The 21,079-nt window shown below is 38.2% G+C and overlaps 1 protein-coding gene across 1 annotated transcript; it reads left to right on the forward strand.

Annotated features, from left to right (window-relative positions):
• Positions 1-707: 707 nt before the first annotated feature.
• LOC143628909 (uncharacterized) lies at positions 708-4,901 on the forward strand. The gene is made up of 5 exons (XM_077098353.1): positions 708-1,128; positions 1,213-2,060; positions 4,108-4,203; positions 4,298-4,466; positions 4,540-4,901. Exons 1-5 carry the CDS (start codon positions 879-881, stop codon positions 4,899-4,901), a joined length of 1,725 nt encoding a protein of 574 aa, XP_076954468.1. The 5' UTR covers positions 708-878.
• Positions 4,902-21,079: the final 16,178 nt, after the last annotated feature.

The raw sequence follows: 21,079 nt of genomic DNA on the forward strand, positions 1-21,079 counted from the left end.
GTTTTATACAATACAAGTCCCTTAAATATCCTCTTGAAACCATCTCTCTCAAACTTAACCTAATTCATTCGTACCTCTACATAATCATAAACATCATTCTCTACGGTCAAAACCAGAGTGCATAAAGTAGAAATGGCGAAAACCAACAAGAAACAACCACCATCACTGTGATCAAATAGAATGAGAAAAACAACAACAAGAACAAGACCAAAACCCGAAATCAGAAACCCTAGACTCCACCACAAACCCACAATATCTCCCTCTGGTATATACATACGCTCTCAACATTTAATTTAATTATTATTATTATTATTATTCCACTACTCAATTACCATTACACCCGTTATCATCATCATCATTATTACAATTAGCGTTTACTTTGTACAGACAACGAAATGATGGGTTTTGGGTTATTCGGATCGTCATCGCCCTCATCGGTGACGTCATCGTCGTCGTCCTCGAACCTGTCGCCGTTGGCTGTTCCGTTCACCGTCGAACGATCCAACTATAACAAGTTCAGTTTGGGTGACTCTCATTTCAGTTTTGGTGGTAACAATTCAGATGCATATTCTTCACCGCCCAATTCGATTAGGACCACCGCCACTGTCCCGTGGCCCCCGTCCACTTATTCGTCATTCCCCAACCCTAACCCTAGCCCTAACCCCATCACTATCACTGCACCCAGTAGTTTTAACCGAGCTTCGATTCCCGCTGTCTATTTGTCTGCTATTGACCATAATCCTATTCCGAACCCTATCAGTACATCCACGGGTCATAGTCGCTCTTCAGCTATAGGCCCGAGTCAGCGTGCTACTGATGGATCGTTTTCGAGTTTTTCTACGGCTTTTGATGCACCAAGTGCGGATAATTGGTGTTCGATGAACTCTAGTGTTACGTCAGGGTTAGAGCCCGTGAATACGAATCCGTCTGCTGGTAATGTGTTTGGTGTAAACCCGAGTTCACAGTCTCATAAGTGGTCGTTTGGGAACGATGTTAGTGGTAACGATGCTCCGGTGATGAATGTGTTGCCGGGTAGGGGTTTTCTTGAGGATTATGGATCTTCTCAAGGTGGTTATAACCAAAGCTTGTCGGGATCGAAGTACAGTTGTCAAGCCGATGGATCACAAGGTAACGATTAATGAACCTCTTACTTTAATTACATTGAGATATAAAAGATATACATTTAGGCTTTTTTTTGTTGTAATTATATAGGAAAAGAAGATTCGTCTATGTTTGGACCAGCGTTTGGTCGTCCTGCTACAAGGGAAAACAACATTGCGCCTTCAATAATCGGGATGACAAATGGTGCATCATCGTCTGCAGCGTCTCACGGGGTTGTTTCTAGTGGGTTCTCAAATGAACATACGTTTACATGGAACGACTATACATCGCTTTACTCGTTTGATACAGGATCGGTCTTGTATGATTCCTCAAGTGATCACTTATCGCCTCCTGTAACCACCCAAAGTCTGGATACTGGCAGTACTTCACCTTTTAACAAAAATATTAATCTTTCGGTTAATTGTAACCCCTTAAAAGAAAATGAGTCATATCATGCAGTGGGTTTGATTTCTCAAGTTGCTGATATAAATATAACTGAAGAAGTAAACTCGGGTGCACAATTATCAGAGCAGTTAGATCATCATAACCCTGGTGAAGATTCGCCATGCTGGAAAGGCGCTCTGACTCACTTTTCATCGAGTGGGTCCCATGAACATGAGCCAACTCAGCATCCGATGAAGAAACTACAAAGTAACAGTACCAGTGGTGAAGATGTATTGTTTCAAATGGACCAGAGTTTGGCTGGGATGGTTGAGAATATGGTTGTAGCATCTGAAAGTCTAGATGTGAATATGGTTGTTAAAGCACTTAATAACCTTTCGGAATTGCTGTTACGGTTATATTCAAAAGATGAATGTGGGCTCAAAGAACAAGATCACAAGGCTCTTGATCAGGTTATTGCAAATTTAAACGCGTGTATGCCTAGTAAAGTTCGACAAGTGGATCCTGCACAAAATTGTTCCTTGCCTCAGCAAATTACTTCAAATGTGCTTTGTGAGGTACTCCTTTCTCACAATGTGTTCAGTAAAGGTGGAAATTTCAATGTATATATTTATGACTGCGGATTTGTAGGGCTGTAAATGAATCGAAGGAACATGAATGGAGTGTGTTCATATTCATTGATTTAACGTTAACTGAAAAAATGATCGAATACAAACAATTAAACGAATGGAGTTTTCTTGTTCGTGTTCATTTGTTAAGAAAATGGATGTTTTTTTGGTTGTTTGTTAGAAGTATAAACGAACGTTTCACGGACGTTAATGAATGAACATAACTTAGCATAGATAAAAATAACTGAGCTGAAACAGTTTAAAGTAAATGTGAACAATGTGCCGAGCCTAAAAAATTAAGCCTATACTAAATGTAATAAACCTCTCAATCATACCCAGTGGAATCTCACCATTAGAATAGAGAGGTGGCTTTTAGGCATGTTCAAAACGGTTTGGGACTAGGAACCGGAACCGGTTCCTAACCGGTTCCTATATTCAAAACCCCCTTTTAAACCGGTTCCAGGCTCGAACCGGTTATGGAACCGAACCGGTTCTCCCACCCTCGGACCCCTAACCTATCTAACCGGTTCTTACCGGTTCCTAACCCGGTTCCTGTACCGTAACCGGTCAAAAAACGGCTATTTTTGACCCCAACGGTCAAAAAACGGCCAAAAAAAACGGTTAGGAACCGGTTCCGGATGGTTCGGTTCCAGAACCGGTTCCTACCCGCCCCCACTCAGAAATGCAAGAACCGGTCACGGATCATCGGGTTGAATCAGATAGGGTCCGGTTCCTACAAAAAACGGGTAGGAACCGGTTCGGGTCCGGTTCGGGTCCACCGGTTCGGTTCCAGGAACCGGTTTCGTTGAACATCTCTAGTGGCTTTCAGAGACCCTTAGCTTTAAAAATCATATGTATGAAGGAATATCAGAGGAAATCAAAATTCAACAGTAACATAATTAATAATAGCACGTAGTAATAATAATAATAATAATTATAATACATAGATAGAAATAATAAGAATAAAATACAAAAAAAAGAAAATACATAACATATGAAAAGAAATAACATAATGGTGTGTGGCCAAAAATAAGGTAAAGAGAAACCCCTAAGGTATTACTTACTCCCTAAAAGTCCTTAACCTTAATTCTACGTCTCCAAGAATTCCTATCCTCAACCATGTCCACGGAGAGGTTTAGGTCTAGCAAATCATGTTTAATCCTCTCATCCTAAATCAATTTAGGTCGGCCTCTACCCCTCCTCTCCTCTATAGTAATGTTTTCTATGAATCTAACAGGATTCGTTGTCTGTCTTCTCTTCACATGTCCAAACCATCTCAATCTCCACTCCTTATCTTGTCCGATATGTTAGCTACCTCTAATCTCTCCCAAAACACACTTCTTATTCGGTCTAAAACTTGTGTGCCCACACATCTAGCGTAGCATTCTCATCTCAGCTACCTCCATCTTCCACACTTGTGCCTTCTTGATGGCCCAATCTGTAATGAACCTAAAATATTTAAATGAGTATATTAACAAACGTAAAAGAACGAACTATAACTAAACGTAAACTAACAAGCATAAATGAATAAACGCGGCATGTGCTAATGTTCATTCGTTTAACTAAGTGAAAAAAAAGTATTTGCTCATGTTCGTTCGTTTATTAAATAAACAAACATAAATGAATTCCCCCCGAACGGTTCACGGTTCATTTACGGGCCTATGACGATTTGGGTTTTGTTGCCGGTTAAAAGGGGAAAATCGAAATTTTTAAATAAAAAAGAAACATGTTAAATGGGTCCGGGTCAAAGTCACTCAAATTGTTTTTTAATGCTTAAAACCTTCATCGTTTTTTTAAAAACTTAGATTATTATTTAAATATGATAAATTTTACATTTTTCACTCTAATCATCTATAAAAATTGTAACTCTGGAAAATACCTGTTCGGGTTGAACCCAACTCAACTAGTACAAAAAACTACCCATTTTGACCCGAACCTATTACCCCCGACCGGCCCACCATACACACCTGTTTCATGATTATCGGTTGTACACCAGGAAAGGAATACTGACCAATTTGGTAAGAACATTGAGGAATTACGGAGTGCTTATGTTAGGGATGAAAGTCTACCAAAAGATTATAACATGGTCCAGGTATTATTATCTTTATTCTTCCAATTGAATGACTTGTTTTTTCTTTTTAGATTGGGATTTGAAACTTATTTTATATAACCATAAATTGAAGCAGAAAATAAAGAGGGTACTTGATGAGGATGTAGAGATCAAGGAAGATTCATCATATGACCCTCTGTTATACAAAAATTTATGGCTTGAAGCTGAAGCAGAGCTCTGTGTTTCTAGTTTTAAAGCTCGTTTACATCGTGCTAAGACAGAGATGGGTAAATCAAAAGCCTTAGGTAAGTATAGCTATCATTATAGTTGATTATCTAATGTCTTATTATCTATGAAAATGCACAATCTTTTTTCAAGTCCCAGATTTATCTGAAGTTGCTTCTGACATAAAGAAGATCTCAACTGCTCCCAAACTGTTACACGAAGGTGTTGGTGGCAAAACATTGAACACACATGTGCCTAATATTTCTTTGCCTGTCGTTGATGATGTCGAGAATTCAGTTATGGCACGTTTTAATATACTGAAACGACGTGAAGAAACAAATCCTATTAATGTGACAGAGAAAGAACCTGCAGATGCTGAAGCTTCTGGTAATAATATTCAAGGTTCTCGAGTGGCTGAGGAACCACATCTGAAGCATCTCCTTGATACAGGTAACGCGCGCCATGTAAAAACGGGCTGGTTAGGTATTGTGTCAAAAGGTGTTCAGGTTAGGTAATGGATTGAAATGCATTTGGGTCAAAGCAGGTTCGGGTTGACCTTGAAACTTTGTTTAATTATTGTATTTAAATAGTTAATACATTAAATGTGATTATAAAAACTATGTTTCTCTGGTAATGATCTGGCTTATAAAAATGAAAAAGTTGAGCATTAAAGATTTACTTTAGCCACTTTCAACCCATTTGACTCATTTATGTTTCAGCTAATCCTATTTATTTGGCCTATGGCTGTAAACAAATCGAACATTTAGTGAACTATTTGACGAGAAATTTGCTTATGTTCGTTCATTAAATAAGCGAACGAACATGAACACAGTTTTGTGTTCATTTAATTAAACGAAAGAACATAAACAAATGTCTTGTTTGTTTATTTATGTTCATTAATGCTCGTTTATATTTGTTCATTTTTCCAAATATTCAAGTTTATTTGTTACTAATATTAATTTGGAATCAATTTTATAAAACCTATTGTTTGGACATATATTTGTTTAATTTTATGAAGTTTGACGTAATAATGATATGGTAATTCTAGATTTTAATTTGGATATTCAGGTTTACATTAACTCGAGTCGGTTTATGTTTGCTAATTTATGTCCGTCTGTGCTCGCTTTTCGTTTCATTTATGTTAATTTGTGCTCGTGAACCATTCATCTAGAATCTTAACGGACAAACATAACAAACACAAACATCTTTTTTTTCTCAGCGGAAAAACACGGACAAGAAAATTCATTCGTTTAAGTGTTCATGTTCTTTTGCTTATTCAGTTAAACGAACGAACACGAACAAGCCCCGTTCCTGTTCGTTCCGCTCATTTAAAAGCCTAGTTTGACCCGTTAGAGATAAACCATTACCCAGATCAACCCGTTTATTAAAAAGAAGTATGTTGGAATTTTCACTTTTAGTAACAAAAAGTCAAGAACTTTACAAATAGATGTGAAACTGATGAATTGTTTACTTGCACCAGATGATGCAGCAGTGCATTCTCATGGTAATCAGAAGATGCGTGCAGAGGATGCTGATCATGCAGTTATGGTTAGATTGAATATCTTGAAATTACGAGGTGACGTGGATCCTGTTAATGATCAGGTGTCAGGTAAAGAAAGCTTATTTTTTCATTTGAGATAAAAACAACACAAGATAAATAAAAGAGTTAATTACTCATTGCAAGTTTGGGTAATTACTCATTGCAAGTTTGGCCCTTAAGTTTGAAAAATTAAACCTAACCCTAATGCCATATTTTATCAATAAGGGTAATTTTAGTCATTTCACATGCACCTAATCTGAAAAACTAACGCCCATGCAATCGAAGGACCGTCCGTGTTACGCTTTTGAAGCGGTTGGGACAATGCATGTAGTGTTTCAAACAAAAAGACCATACTTGCAGTATGGACTTACAACTGGACCATCCAAGAAAATAATGCATAAATAAACTAATTATGGTTGTGTTAAATGCGTTGATGATGATTGCAGAAAAGGGAAGCATGATGAAGAATCAGTTTGGGTCATTGAATGCATCATCATTTGGGTGGGAATATGTGACTAAAGGATCAATAGGATAAGGTGATTATGAACACGTGTGGCCGATGGGGTATATTTGTGATGATGATGTTGAATCAAAGATTATGTGAAGTTGATTGTGTTCTTAATTTGGATTGCTTGTATGCATACATAGCTGATGTGGGATGTTTTTAAATTGTCGCATTAATTTTTCAGCTCGAAGTTGTATTGAAAGAGAGTTTTATAAAAAAATTGATCTACCAAAATAGGGTAAAAGAGTACATATCTTCTGTAAAAGTCTGGATATGGTGATAGAGCAAGTAGTATTAGAGGTGGACAACAAAACCGGTTCCTGGAACCGGTTCGGTGGAACCGGAACCGAACCGGTTCCTACCCGTTTTTCGTAGGAACCGGTTCGGTTCCGTTTCAACCCGACGATCCGGAACCGGTTTGACATGTTTGGAGGTGGACCGGGTAGGAACCGGAACCGAACCGGAACCGGTTCTGGAACCGGTTCGACCGGAACCTGTTCGGAACCGGTTATAGCCGTTGGAGTGGTTCTAGCCGTTGGGAAACGGTTTTATGGCCGTTTTTTGACCGTTGGGGTCAAAAATGGCCGTTTTTTGGCTCCCCAAACACCCCACTACTAGTATAAATAGGTATTTGGTGTAATGGGTTCATCACAACACTCAAAACGCAAACCCGAACGCAAAAAAATACAAAAAAACGCTATTACAACGTTCTGAGTTCTCTAATCTCTTGTTTTCTCTTTTTCTATATTCATATTTGTTGTTATGGCTGCCTCACAATCATCGGTTGGTCAAGGTTCCACCGCCGGACCAAGTTTCGTTCGTATTGTACCTCATAATCGTAATCAAGAGATTTGGTGCAATTGGGATTTGGTTGAATTGAGTGACCATTCATTGAAGGCTCGGTGCAAGTTTTGTGGGATTTATTTAAACCCACTTTCGAATTCAAATTTGAAGAAACACATCGAAAGACCGTATTGCAGGGCGTTGAAACAGAACGTCGAGTCGCAACAAACGCAAATGGATAGTGAAGGCGGAATATTTACATACCAAATTGATCGAGTTCAAGATCGTATGGCGAAGTTTGTGATTCAAGAAGCTTTGCCGTTTAGCCACTTCGACAACCCTCGCTTAACCGCCATGATTCGAGATACGCTTCAACCACAATACACTCACGTAAGTCGTCATACTCTTAAACGTTATTGTTTAAAATTGTGGAAGAAGGCCAAAGAGGTACTAATTGCATATTTTGAAAATATAAATACGGGAATAAACTTAACTACTGATGTTTGGTCGGCTCCACATGGTCTACCCGAATCTTATCTTTGTGTCACCGCTCATTGGGTAGAACCGTCATCGTGGGAAATGATGAAACGCACCATTGCTTTCGAACTCTTTGAGTATCCACATACGGGAGATAATTTGTTTGAAATTTTAGATTATGTTATAAAAACTTATAAACTAGAAAATAAAATATTTTCAATTGCATTTGATAACGCGTCGAATAATACATCGGCGGTTGATAAATTAAAATTAAAATATACGCCGATTTGCAATGGTGTATTTTTTCACTCAAGGTGTGTTGCACATATCATTAATTTAATCGTGCAAGACGGACTTGCTTCGGATGAGGTTACATCGGTTATAAACGATTTTAGAGTAATGCTACATGAAGTTTTTAAGAAAAGTAAAAAAAGACAAATGGATTATAGAAAATTTTGTAAAGATACGGGAAGAAAAGCTTTGGGAGCTAATTGGGATGTACCTCATCGATGGAATTCCACTTGCATAATGTTTCAAAGTGCTTTGAAACAAAGAGACACTTTACAAATGTTTCATTCTAGTCTTGCCGAGAATGATTTGGCAATCCCCTTTTCAAATGAGAAATGGGAAATTATCAATGACTTATCGACTTTTCTTGAAGTTTTTAAAACATCAACTACGAAACTATCGGGAACGTATTATCCGACAAGTCCCTTGGTTCTTTCGGAGTTATTTTTAATCGTTAACAATCTTAAAGAATTTGAAAATAAAAGTCCAATGTTTTCAAACATCATATTACCAATGAAGTTTAAATTAAAAAAATACTTTCTTGAATTGCCACCGATTTTTACTTGCGCCGCCGCTTTAAACCCAATGTTAAATGTTACGGGGGTTGAATGTGTGATAGACGAAATTTTTTCAGCCTTAGATATGCATGAAGTTGACCCAAACTTTTCAACAGAGGCACAAAATGATTTTAACTTGAATTTTAAATTTATGTATGACTTTTATATAAATAAATATGGGTCAAACATACACATGCCTACGCCGGGGGGGTCTTCATCAAGTTCAAGTGCTCCTAGAGTACGAGACCCCATGATTAGCCTTATAAACACCGTTCGCAACGTAACGGCTAAAAAACAAAGGGGTAACACCCCTTCAAGCGAACTAGGAAGGTATAGTGCGTATGATTTCTCTACCGGTTTATCCGAAGAGGAATATGGCACTTTTGATGTTTTGGCTTGGTGGAAGGTAAAGGAAACCGAGTTTCCGATTCTTGCCACCATGGCCCGTGATTTACTAACCGCCCAAGCTTCTACGGTAGCTTCGGAATCTGCTTTTTCTCTTAGTGGCAGGGTAATATCGGTGAGAAGAACAAGACTGAATTCGGAGTCGGTGGAGATGTGCATTTGCTTGAAGGATCACTTGGACTCAATCGATCGTGTTCAACACGTAACCACTCTGGAAGACGAAACACCACTTGATGTTCGAGTGCACGACGAACAAGAAGGCGTTTCTACAAGTAATTCTGATGAATAAGTCGTCACTCAATAATTACGACGAACAAGAAGGCTTTTCTAGAAATAATATGTCACAACTTTATATTTATAAGTTTAATGTTTTGTTAGTTTGTTTTTGAATATTTTAAAACATGTAACATTTTTTTTTTGAACTCCTTAAAGTAAATAAAATGAATTTTATGTTAATTGTTTTTTTTATTTAACATGTTATACAAATACGAGCAGCGGAAACGAAAAACGAAAAAAAAAATTATTTTTTACACTGTAACCGGTTGGAACCGGTTACAGTGTAAGAACCGGTTTAGGAACCTGTCAGAACCGGTTCCACCGGTTCCGGGTCCGAGGGTTGGGGAACCGGTTCGGTTCCCTAACCGGTTCGAACATGGAACCGGTTTAAACAGTGATGTTGACTAATGGAACCGGTTCTGAACCGGTTCCGGTTCCTTTGACCAACCCGATTTGATCACCTATAAGTAGTATAGTAAAACATTCGTGGGTGACCAAAATAAAGATCCCTAGTTATCGGTGGTTTCAATCTTATGGATTTGAACCCGTGAGGCGTGAGGCATAGCTCATATAGAACATTCAAACAAACCATTTCAATCTTTTGGATTTGAACCTGTGAGGCATAGCTCATATAGAACATTCAAACAAACCATTTACGTGACAAAAATTCCAATTAACTTTTACTCTTATGTTAAACACATACAGATGAAGCTAGTGACAAGACATTGGATATTTTGAGAAACCTCTGTCGCGTATGGTAAAGACGAGTGTGCAAGCTTTCCGAATAAGTCCCTAGACTAGTTATACAAGGCACAATGTAAATAAGTCCCTAGACTAGTTATACAAGAACAATGTATATGCACTGATGCTTTAACCTCATCATACAATCAATTGTATTTATAGTTCTGTTTTTAGGATTAGGTCATGCATTGTCAAGGCAATAACTTTGTTCCCTTTGTAGAGGTCCGATAGAGTTCCAACACTATCAGCCTATTACATTACAAATAACCATCATGAGAGGATCGAGCAACAAAAAGAGTATCAAATGCCTACCTTTGCGCTACTATCAAAGGAGCAATTATGGCTATATCTCCAATAAATGGCTTGATTTGGCACTTCAAATTATACAAGGAAATTCGGGTTTACTCAAATTTAGACAACTAAATTTGGATTTACTCAATTATACGGATTAAAATGGGTCAATCCTTGTAAAATTTTATAACTTATGGTACATCCAAATAGACATCATGTTGGGATCAAAATTACTTCATCAACCTACACCAATAGAACACTGGACAACAGATCTAATACTTTGACCAGATTAGTATTACATTAATTGAATCCATATTGAATTATTAATCAATTAGTATTATCAAAGTAAATAAGCAACAGAAATTAAATAGCTTTAAGAGGTTTCATATGGAAGAACAACTTTGTATTAATTATAATCGAATGATTAAAATATATTGCTTCCCCTCAAACTTAGCTCATCATTTTAACTGATTTTTAGTACAAAGGTACTCTGATCATGTGAATGTGCGATGTGTAAAAGTGTTGACGAATAAGAGACTCTCTTCTTTGTTTTATACATGTGTTAAACTATTGATAAGTTAAATGTGAAAGCGACATCTAACTAATTCTGCGACAAACTATTGATGAACTAATACAAACAACTATCTATTAAAGAATCCTATAAAAACTTTTGATCTTTGTTGAAACAACTGATGTTTGAACCATTAGTTGTTTGTCTTCAGTCTTTTGGATCTCAGTAGTTTGCTTGAGTAGTTGTTATTTCTATGTCTTTAGTTCTTTCATATCAGCAGTTCACTTGGTCAGATGTTTTAGGAGCAACAACTTGACAAAATCCATGATGGAGAACAACAGATGTTTGAACGATCAGTTGTTTGGTTTGTAGCCATCAATTCCTCGCTAGGTTCAACAATCTCCCCCCTGAACTGATGGCGCCAAAACCATTTATTTTAGCTCCATTGTCTTATCATGACAGTCTTCTCTTAGCTAAATCTTTGATAAACTTTAGGAATTCAGCTCCCAAATTGTCATTTTCTTCCATCAGCAAAGGAAGGTCTATGAGAATTTTCAACACATCTTCTTCCAACATGGGTACATCCTACAGCTCTACCCATTTTTATATACTAGTGTCAAATTCCAAGGTTACAAAGAAGCTATTCACACGTTTGCTCCATTGATAACCCTTGACTGGCTTTGACCTTCAGTTGATAGAGAATGGGATGCTGTCAAAGATGATGAAGGAGACAAATACTGAACATCAAATTTAAAGCCCATCTTGGCATCTATGTGAAAATCCTTGATAGATTGTAATTATTCTTCTTCAGTTAGCCTTCTTCTTTTGGCTTGCATTCCTTGCCTTAATCCCTTCAGCAGTTGTTGAAGTGATCACAACAGTACTTTGTGTTTTTCTTTGCCTCTTAGGGATTTTGATTTCAAATAGTGCTTTTGGTTCACGGTATTTGCTTAGATTTTTCTTTCTTGCATGCATAATATCCCTATATGCAATACTAAGCTTATCCATTCCCCATTTAGCAGTTTCTCTTCTTGAATGAAACTTAGCCTCAGCTAATTCCATCTTCATTTTGAGGATCTCCCTATCTTTGTCCTCATTTTCTTTCCTTCACAACTTCCAATCAGGCTCAGGATGATCCCGATTAGGGTCTTTTTCAAGAAGCTTCTTTATTCTCCCACATTCAGCTTGAAGTTCTTCATAGGTACAACCTCTGAACTTGTAAAGGGAGACTTTGTACTTGGCATGCTTTTGAAGCCATAACACAATGACCTTCATTGCTTCCATCAACAACTGTTTGTCAGCTATTGGTCTTTCTGAAACAACCAACCTTCTTTCATAAGCTTGTTGTTCTAAGTCTCTTGTCTTCAAAAGCTCTTGTTGATATATTCTTACTGTCACACCCCGACCAAAGCTGCGGAACATGCCGGGTGTAACGTATTGATAGGGCAGTAGCTCAAAAGACACTAATTAAAGCGACAATAATTATTTAATTCATTAACATTAAAATAAGTACAAAATTACAACCAAATCAAATACAATATACATTTGTATTTTTAACTAAATATCCTAAGGCCAAACTAACTATCTTCGATCTTGATAACACCAAATACTAAAACCTGTAGCATGTACTAAAGTAGAATTTGTCAATACGAATGTTGGTGAGAATACATAAGTTTAGGTTCATATATATAGATAGATAAAATCACAATTCATATGTAAATGATACGCATTAAAAATCTAATGACTATGTAAACAATCAAATAGATGTGGACCCGTTACTATTAATACAAAATTAACGTACTTGGGTAAATGTATGATAATACTAGATGAGAATAGATGAGGATGAGGCCAAACCACAAAAAATAAAATAAGCACTTAAGCACATAGAGCTAATCATAGAGCATGCAATAATCAAAATCAATCAATCAATCATACCTAGCATTTCCCACAAATAGCCTAAGCTATCATAAGTAGGGTCTGGGGGGGGGGGGATGTAGGAAAACCTTACCTCTATCCCTAAGGACAGAGAGGTTGCTTCAGACGAGACCCCCAACTCGAAGGTAAATAGATATACAGATAAAAAGTATATAAATAATAAACTACACTATGATATTAATCAGTTTTATTCAACATTTCATTATAGATAAACTAAAAACAAAACTCGGGTAAAATTTAGCAAATAATAATAAATAAAAAATAATAATTATAATAGTAATAGTAATAAAGATAATAATACTAATAACAACAACAACAACAACAACAACAACAATAATAATAATAATAAAGGTTATAACAAGAAATAGTCACTCTTTCTAAATGTCTTTAATCTTAATTCTACCTCTCCAGGAACTCCTATCCTCAACCATGTCCTTAGAGAGGTGTAAGTCTAGCATATCACGCCTAATCCGCTTATCCCAAGTAAATTTGGGTCTACCTCTATGTCACACCCCGAATTAGGGCCTGGGCGTGTGACTCATAAGTTGGTACCTGTTTTGTAAATATATCAGAGTTTAAGGTTGTAAAGCGGAAGACTTAATAAAATATTATTATAATCGAAAGACGGGATTTTTAAAACACTCGTTAATTTGTACAAAAGTGTTTGGATAATAAAACCATGATTTACATTATTTTAATAATAAAAACGTCCATTGAGCCATCAGATCGTCTAACGGCTATCCATCATCTCCAAATACCTACTCTCCATTACCTGTAAAACAGTTATAAAAATACGTCAGCAACACATGCTGGTGAACACGCTGACACAAAATATTTTAATACTTAGTTATCCCATTGGGCATCTTATGACCCGGCCCATCGTGGCTTAGGAAACAACCAAGTTAAATTTACTATTATAAACATCTAGTTCTACTTGAAACCTCTAAGTGATACCGCAGCATCGAGGACTTAGCAACTACCAATATACACGAGATAATCCCCTCTCGGACATTACTTAGGTCCGGCCCAACGTGTCGGAGGCATTAGCAAGTGCGGTGCGGTGTGCCCACCGTCTACCCAGATATATAAGGATCCAAACAAATGTATACAATAGCCTGAGGGCCAGCGATTACTTTTGTTTATAAAGTTTTAGGGATATAATACCATGCAAACTTTCACAGACTTGTTTTATAAAAAAGTTGGACGTATTCACCTTTCTTCTTGTTTGGTGATTTTCACCGATTTGTCTTGTTACCTCGGACCTATAGTACGAGAATAACGTTTTATAAGTACTAGATCAATGATCTAGCTTCAGAACTTTATTCCGATTGCATAACCTTTACCTTGATATTTATCTCTTTATAAAATATAAGGACCTCTAGTCCTTTCTTTTGTTAATCATTTATAAACCACGTTTCATCTTCATGAAGAAACGTACATTTCAAATTTCTTTTATCATAAGAAATATTTATAAAATCTTTATAATAGAGAAATAATATTTCATCTATAATCTTGACTTATAAAAATATATTTTCTCACTTTATTATATAATCAAGGTATGGGCTATATCCCCGACTAGAGTCTAAGCCATTTAAAATATAATAATCTGGCAGAACCCTACCTTGTATGGCTTATTATACGGAATACCTATGCTCTACTTGGACTGCACTTCTTCTTGGAGGAAAGTCGAGGGAGCAACTCAGAAGAATTCTAGCACGAACTTCGAGACTATAATCATCGGGATATCGACATATCGGGGTGGTGGCGCGATTATCGAGGTTATATGTGTGTTTTGGAGTGTGAGAATGGATGAGAGGTCCCCCCCATGGCTGCCCTATTTATAGGCAGAAAGCTGCAACTTCGTGACGCGCGAAGCATCTTTGCGATGCGCGAAGATGCAGTAGGCTTGGCGAGTCGCCATGTAGGCTTGCCACGTGTCACTACGGCCTGCCACGTGTCCCATGACGTGTCGTGACGTGCGAAGATGCAAGACCAAATTCTTCGCGACGCGCGAAGATGCAAAATTTCAAATCTTCCATTTCTTGTCCCTGTTCTTTTGGTAACTTGCCATGCTTTGATTTCGTCTCATCATCCAAAAATACAAAGGCGGCTCTTAAGCGGCGATGCGAGCGTGCGAAGTGCGCCATCAAAGCGCGACATTGCGCCAATCGCCCTTCGCTCGTTCCCGTGCGCGTGCGCGTCGGGTGCTTCGCACCCTCCGCTAGGACTAGGGAGAGTGGTTTGCCACATAAGAACATTATCATGGAAAGTTCCCTCCTTATAAAGTGCTTTATTTTCTTTACCACTTTCCATGTTGGATGGAGTCTCCTTATTTCATTCCCTAACATAAGCTACTTCCATCTCTGTCTTATTTTACCCATTATTTATACCATGAATATTTTTGATCCCTCATCTTTATTATTTGTCAAAATTGGACCAAATTTTTCGTGATGTTACATCCTCCCCACCTTAAGATGAATCTCGTCCTCGAGATTCGCTAGAACAAATGTGGGTATTTCTTTCTCATCTCTAATTCTAACTCCCAAGTAAACTCGGGTCCTTTTCGAGAGTTCCATCGTATCTTGACTAGCTTTAGCCTTCGTCATTTAACTTGCTTGACTTCGAAATCTTCAACTTGTAGAGGTTGTTCTACAAATTTTAGATTTTCGTTGACTTCCACATCTTTTAAGGGATGGCTAATGTTTCGTCAGCCAGAAAGTTTCGTAAGTTAGAGACATGAAATACATCATGTATTCCTTTCATCTTTTCTGGCAAACGTAAGCGATAAGCGATAGTACCGATTCGTTCTACGACTTCAAATGGTCCCACGAAACGAGGACTTAACTTTCCTTTCTTGCTGAACCGTACGACTCCTTTCCATGGTGATACTTTTAATAAGACCTTATCGCCTACTTGAAATTCCAATGGTTTACGACGGACGTCTGCATAACTCTTTTACCGGTCTCTTGCCATCTTGAGTCGTTCACGAATTTGTAACACTTTATCCGTCGTTTCTTGGACGATCTCGGGTCCAGATAATTGATTATCTCCCGTTTCAGACCAACATACAGGCGTTCTACATTTCCGTCCATACAAAGCTTCAAATGGTGCGGCCTGAATACTTGTGTGGTAACTATTGTTACACGAGAATTCCATCAGAGGTAGGTGATCGTCCCAACATCCACCTAAATCGATCACACAAGCTCGGAGCATGTCCTCAAGAATTTGAATTGTTCTTTCGCTCTGCCCATCAGTTTGGGGATGATAAGTAGTGCTAAGATTCAATTTAGTTCCTAACGCTTGCTGGAAGCTATTCCAGAAATGAGACGTAAATCTACTGTCTCGATTGGATATGATAGATAATGGCACAACATGTAATGCTACAATGTTGTTCACGTAAATCCGTGCCAATCTATCCATAGAATAAGATTCATTGATAGGTAAGAAATGAGCGGATTTAGTTAACCAATCAATGATTACCCAAATAGCATTGTGCTGTCGGGTAGTTTTAGGGAGTTTTGTAATGAAGTCCATTGCTATCATTTCCCATTTCCATACAAGAAGTTCAGGTTGCTGAAGCAAACCTGAAGGTTTCTGATGCTTTGCTTTGACTTGTAAAAAGGTTAAACACTTAGCAACATATGAAGCAATATCTCTCTTCATTCCATTCCACCAGTAGTTCGGCTTAAGATTTTGATACATTTTATCACTACTGGGATGCATCATGTACTTTGACTTATGAGCTTCATTAATGATCCTTTCACGTAAATCACCAACAATCGGTACCCAGATTCTATTTCCGAGTCTTAGTATATCGTCATCTCCATTGACTAAAGAATCAATGGTACCGTTACGCTTTTCTTCGAAGATATGATTCTCTTCAATTGATTGCTTCTGAGCCTTCTTGATTTGTTCGAGTAAGTCTATTTGTAGCTCTAATTTCAAGGCTCGAACTCTTTTGGGTCTCTTACGTTCTTTTCGGCTCAATGCGTCAGCTACCACATTTGCTTTTCCTTCATGATAGATGATTTCACAGTTGTAATCGTTTAAGGTTTCCATCCATCTTATTTGACGCATGTTAAGTTCCTTCTGATCAAAGATGTGCTTTAAGCTCTTATGATCAGTGTACACGATAAATTTGACTCCATAGAGATAGTGCCTCCATAAATTTAGGGCAAAAATTATGGCACCTAACTCTAGATCGTGAGTCGTATAATTTTTTTCGTGCATTTTCAATTGTCGAGAAGCATAAGCTATTACTTTCTTTCTTTGCATTAGTATGAAACCCAAACCTGAATGAGATGCGTTACTAAATACAACGAAATCCTTTGTACCCTCTGGCAAGGCCAGTATAGGTGCATTTGTAAGCTTTTGTTTAAGTCAGTCAAATGCTTCTTGTTGTTTGATTCCCCATTTATACTTAACATTCTTTCGGGTTAATGAAGTTAGGGGAATTGCTATACGGGAGAAGTTTTCGATGAATCTTCTATAATATCCAGCCAAGCCTAGGAAACTTCTCACCTCGGTGGGCAATCTAGGAATCTCCCATTTAGCTATTGCTTCAATCTTTGCGGGGTCCACTTGAATTCCATTTGCATTGATAATGTGGCCAAGAAATTGTACTTCATGCAGCCAGAATTCGCATTTGGAAAATTTAGCATACAATCTCCCGTTTCGGAGTATCTCAAGTAAGGTCCTAAGATGAACTTTGTGATCTTCTTCTGATTTAGAATAAATAAGTATGTCTTCGATGAACACGATTACAAATTTATCTAAATAAGGCTTACAAACCCTGTTCATCAAGTCCATAAAAGCGGCTGGGGCATTAGTGAGTCCAAATGGCATTACTGTGAACTCATAATGTCCGTACCTTGTCCGAAAAGCTCTTTTCGGAATATCTTCTTCTTGAACTTTCAATTGATGGTACCCAGAGCGTAAATCTATTTTCGAACAGAAACTTGCTCCTTGCAATTGGTCGAATAGGTCGTCAATTCTAGGTAGCGGATATCGATTCTTAATAGTTACCTTGTTTAATGCCCTGTAGTCAATACACATCCTCGCGGAACCATATTTCTTTTTGAAGAGTAATATCGGCGCTCCCCAAGGTGATGAGTTTAGACGAATAAATCCTTTCTCTAACAACTCATCTAGCTGTTTCTTCAACTCCTTCATTTCCGTCGGAGCCAAACGAGAGGGGGATTTGGCTATTGGAGCTGTTCCAGGCATTAAGTATATTCTGAATTCAACTTCTCTATTGGGTGGAATTCCTGGAAGTTCATCTGGAAAGACGTCAGGAAATTCGAATACTATAGGCACGTCTTTGATTTCCTTCGGTTTTGATTCTTCCGTTACATAAGCCATGAATGCTAAACATCCTTGGTTTAAGCATTTATTAGCTTTCATCATGGAGATTATGCTAACATGAACAGTGTCTTTGTCGCCTGCGATTTGAATTATTCGCTTGTCAGGGGCTTGGAGTTCTATGGTTTTCTTATTACAAATGATACGGGCATGGTTTTCGGATAACCAGTCCATACCTTGAACTATATAAAATCCCACTAATGTCATGGGTAGTAATTGTATAGGGACGACATAGCCTGCCAACAAGATCTTTCCATTTTCTAAGGTTTCAGAAATTTTAACTACCTCACCATTAGCCGTTTCGACGTTTACAGTTTTATTCAATTTTCTTAAAGGTTTGTTTAATAGACTACAAAACTTATAATTTATAACACTTTGATTTGCAACAGAAACAAATAAAACTCTCGCGTAAATGTTATTAACTAAGAACGTACCGGTGATGGTTTCCGGTATGTTGGCGGCCTTCTGGGTGTCAAGTACAAAGACTCGAGCATTCCCCTTCTTTCCTTCATTCTTGGTGCCGCTCCCCCCAGCACCTCCAACACCTCCACTACCAACAACATTCTTTTTAGGACATTCAAAGCTAAGATGCCCCATCTCCTTGCAGTTGAAGCAAGCCATCTTGTCCTTCCAGCAATCGGCAGCAACATGCCCTGTCTTTTTGCATGTATCACAGATAGCAGATGTAGACATTGCGAACCGGCATCGACCCAGATGATGCCTTTTACAAATCTTGCATAACGGGTAGTTGGAATTAAAACCACCCCTCCTCCGGTCCACATCTTTTCCCTTGAAACAGTTATTTCCCTTTCCCTTCTTGTCATTTGTCACATATTCTTTCTTATCCTCTTCCTTGTTGCGAATCATACCTTTCATCAGATAACCAGCCAGCTCCATGGCGGATTCAGCTGTCTGCGGCAAATGAGACCTCACCATGTCTCGTATCTCTCTTGGTAAACCCCATATGTAGCGGGTTACCTTGCTCGATTTGGGTGTACCAATCGGGGAACAAGTCTACAATACTCTTGGAACTTGGTATTGTAGTCTCTTAGATTAGTGCCGACTACCTTGTGATTGAGAAACTTGGTTTGAAGTAAGTCAGTCTCATGTATCGGACAAAACTTCTGCAAAACCAGATCTTTAAACTCCTCCCATGTCAACTGATATATGGTTCTCCTACATCTTGTCATCAACAGAGTGTTCCACCACTCTAATGCTTCCCCTTTAAACATTTGCACTGTATACTGAATCTTCTCTTCCTTGTTGCATTTGCTTATTATGACGATTGATTCCATTTCTTCAAGCTATCTTATGGCTGCAACGGCTCCTTTGTCGCCATAAAACTCCTTTGGCCCACAATTTTTGAAGTCTTTGAACAAACAGCCTTCGATCCATAACTTTTTTTTAAAGGTTTGGTGGAACTCTTCACCATTTATTGATCCTTGATCACTCTCTTCTTTTTGAGGTGTAGGATTTGGACAGGATTTTGATTTGACAGACTTACTGGGTTGTCGGTTTTCACTTTGATGGAGAAAATTTTCATTTATGGCGGGTAATAAGGTATTCATGGCATTAATCGTTTCATGCATTTTGGTTATCAACTGCTCATGGTTTCCTTAAGCAGGCTCCGTTTTTCGCTTTTAGCGTTTGAAGCTTCCTTATTTTGGGAATGATTACTTTGTTTCAAAGGTGTTTTATTTAAAACATAACGGAGACATATTACAACCATGACAACTTCTACCATCATAGACTTAGAAACAGTGATACAAGCTCAAGTACAACGATCTTATTCTAGAAACAACCGGTACTACTACAACGGAACGGGAACCAAATGGTGCAACTACAATAGCAGAGCGGGATTCTTAATCCTTCATGTACTTCTTGATCATTTTCTTTAACTTACTACATTTGTGTAGTAACTTTTTTCCCACCTTTTCTTTCCTGCTATTCTCCGTAGCCATCTTCTTTTGCAACTCATCGGTCTCACGGAGTGCCCGATCCAGATGCTCTTCTTGTGATTGAGGGACGATACTTGGATACCCATACTGTGGTGGTGGATCTCGATATCCCATCATGACTATGTCATAGTGGTTCCTTGGGTAAGGTGGCAGAGGGCTTGATTCAAATGGCATGTTATAAAAAGCTTCCGCGGCCTCTCCTTGCTGCCTGATCTCCTTTGCTTGTTCTGAGATGGTCGGAACAACGCCACTGTAGGGTGGAAAACCATATGTAAGTGCTTGGACATACGGATCTGGCGTATCATAATGAGGGGACAGGTGAAACAACGGTTGTTAACAGCGCATACTCGGTGGACAGTCACATCCTGGGTGGTTAATGCTCATTTCTTTTAGAGCTTCTTCTTTTGGATCTTCTTCTGATTCTTCTTCTGGTTCTTCTTCGGATTCCTCTTCTGGCTCAACTTCTTTTTCAGGATCTTCTTCTGGTTCAACTTCCAAATTACCTTTATCAACCTGAATGGTCACCTTTTCGAAAGGTTGCATCACTCTCATCTTGGGTTTCCTTGATGGACCTGAAACAGAATCATTTGGAGAATCTGTGGGGTTATAGACTGGAGTTCTTGGATATCTTAGGTCGGAATAAATCTACATCCAACTTGGGGTGTTTTCCTCAGGATCAGACTTAGCTGGCTCGTCAATCTGCATTTTATCGGAAGGATGATTCTTCGGGGTTGGCGGGTCACTTGGTATGTTGATAGGAATTTGCTCTGTGCCTGGGAAGTGAATAGGTTGACTTCCATATGGGACCACTGGTATGACGGGCCTGTCTTGGTTGAAGAAGTCAGTGTAGTAGTCATTATTTTCATCGTCGGGAGGAATGATGGGTTCCGGACGGCCTGCCTGTCTCATTTTTTCTTAGAAGGACTCCATCATCTTTTTGAATGTTGACATCTATAAGGATTAGAATAATAAGGGATAGGAAAGAATACCAACCTATCTTACCCTATATAATAATAAATTATTTGAAACTTATCTCTGATCAAGCTCAGGTTTACTTATATACTT

The sequence above is a fragment of the Bidens hawaiensis genome, unplaced genomic scaffold (assembly GCF_021521415.1).
Source record: "Bidens hawaiensis isolate Kalapana, Puna unplaced genomic scaffold, B.hawaiensis_p1.1 tig00005084_1, whole genome shotgun sequence".
Lineage (NCBI taxonomy): Eukaryota > Viridiplantae > Streptophyta > Magnoliopsida > Asterales > Asteraceae > Bidens > Bidens hawaiensis.

Excerpts from the sequence above, each read along its gene's own strand:
- LOC143628909 (XM_077098353.1), top strand. The coding sequence starts at position 879 with ATGAACTCTAGTGTTACGTCAGGGTTAGAGCCCGTGAATACGAATCCG. Across the intron at positions 2,061-4,107 it reads CTTCAAATGTGCTTTGTGAG|GAAAGGAATACTGACCAATT; the intron begins GTACTCCTTTCT and ends GTTGTACACCAG. Across the intron at positions 4,467-4,539 it reads GGGTAAATCAAAAGCCTTAG|TCCCAGATTTATCTGAAGTT; the intron begins GTAAGTATAGCT and ends TCTTTTTTCAAG.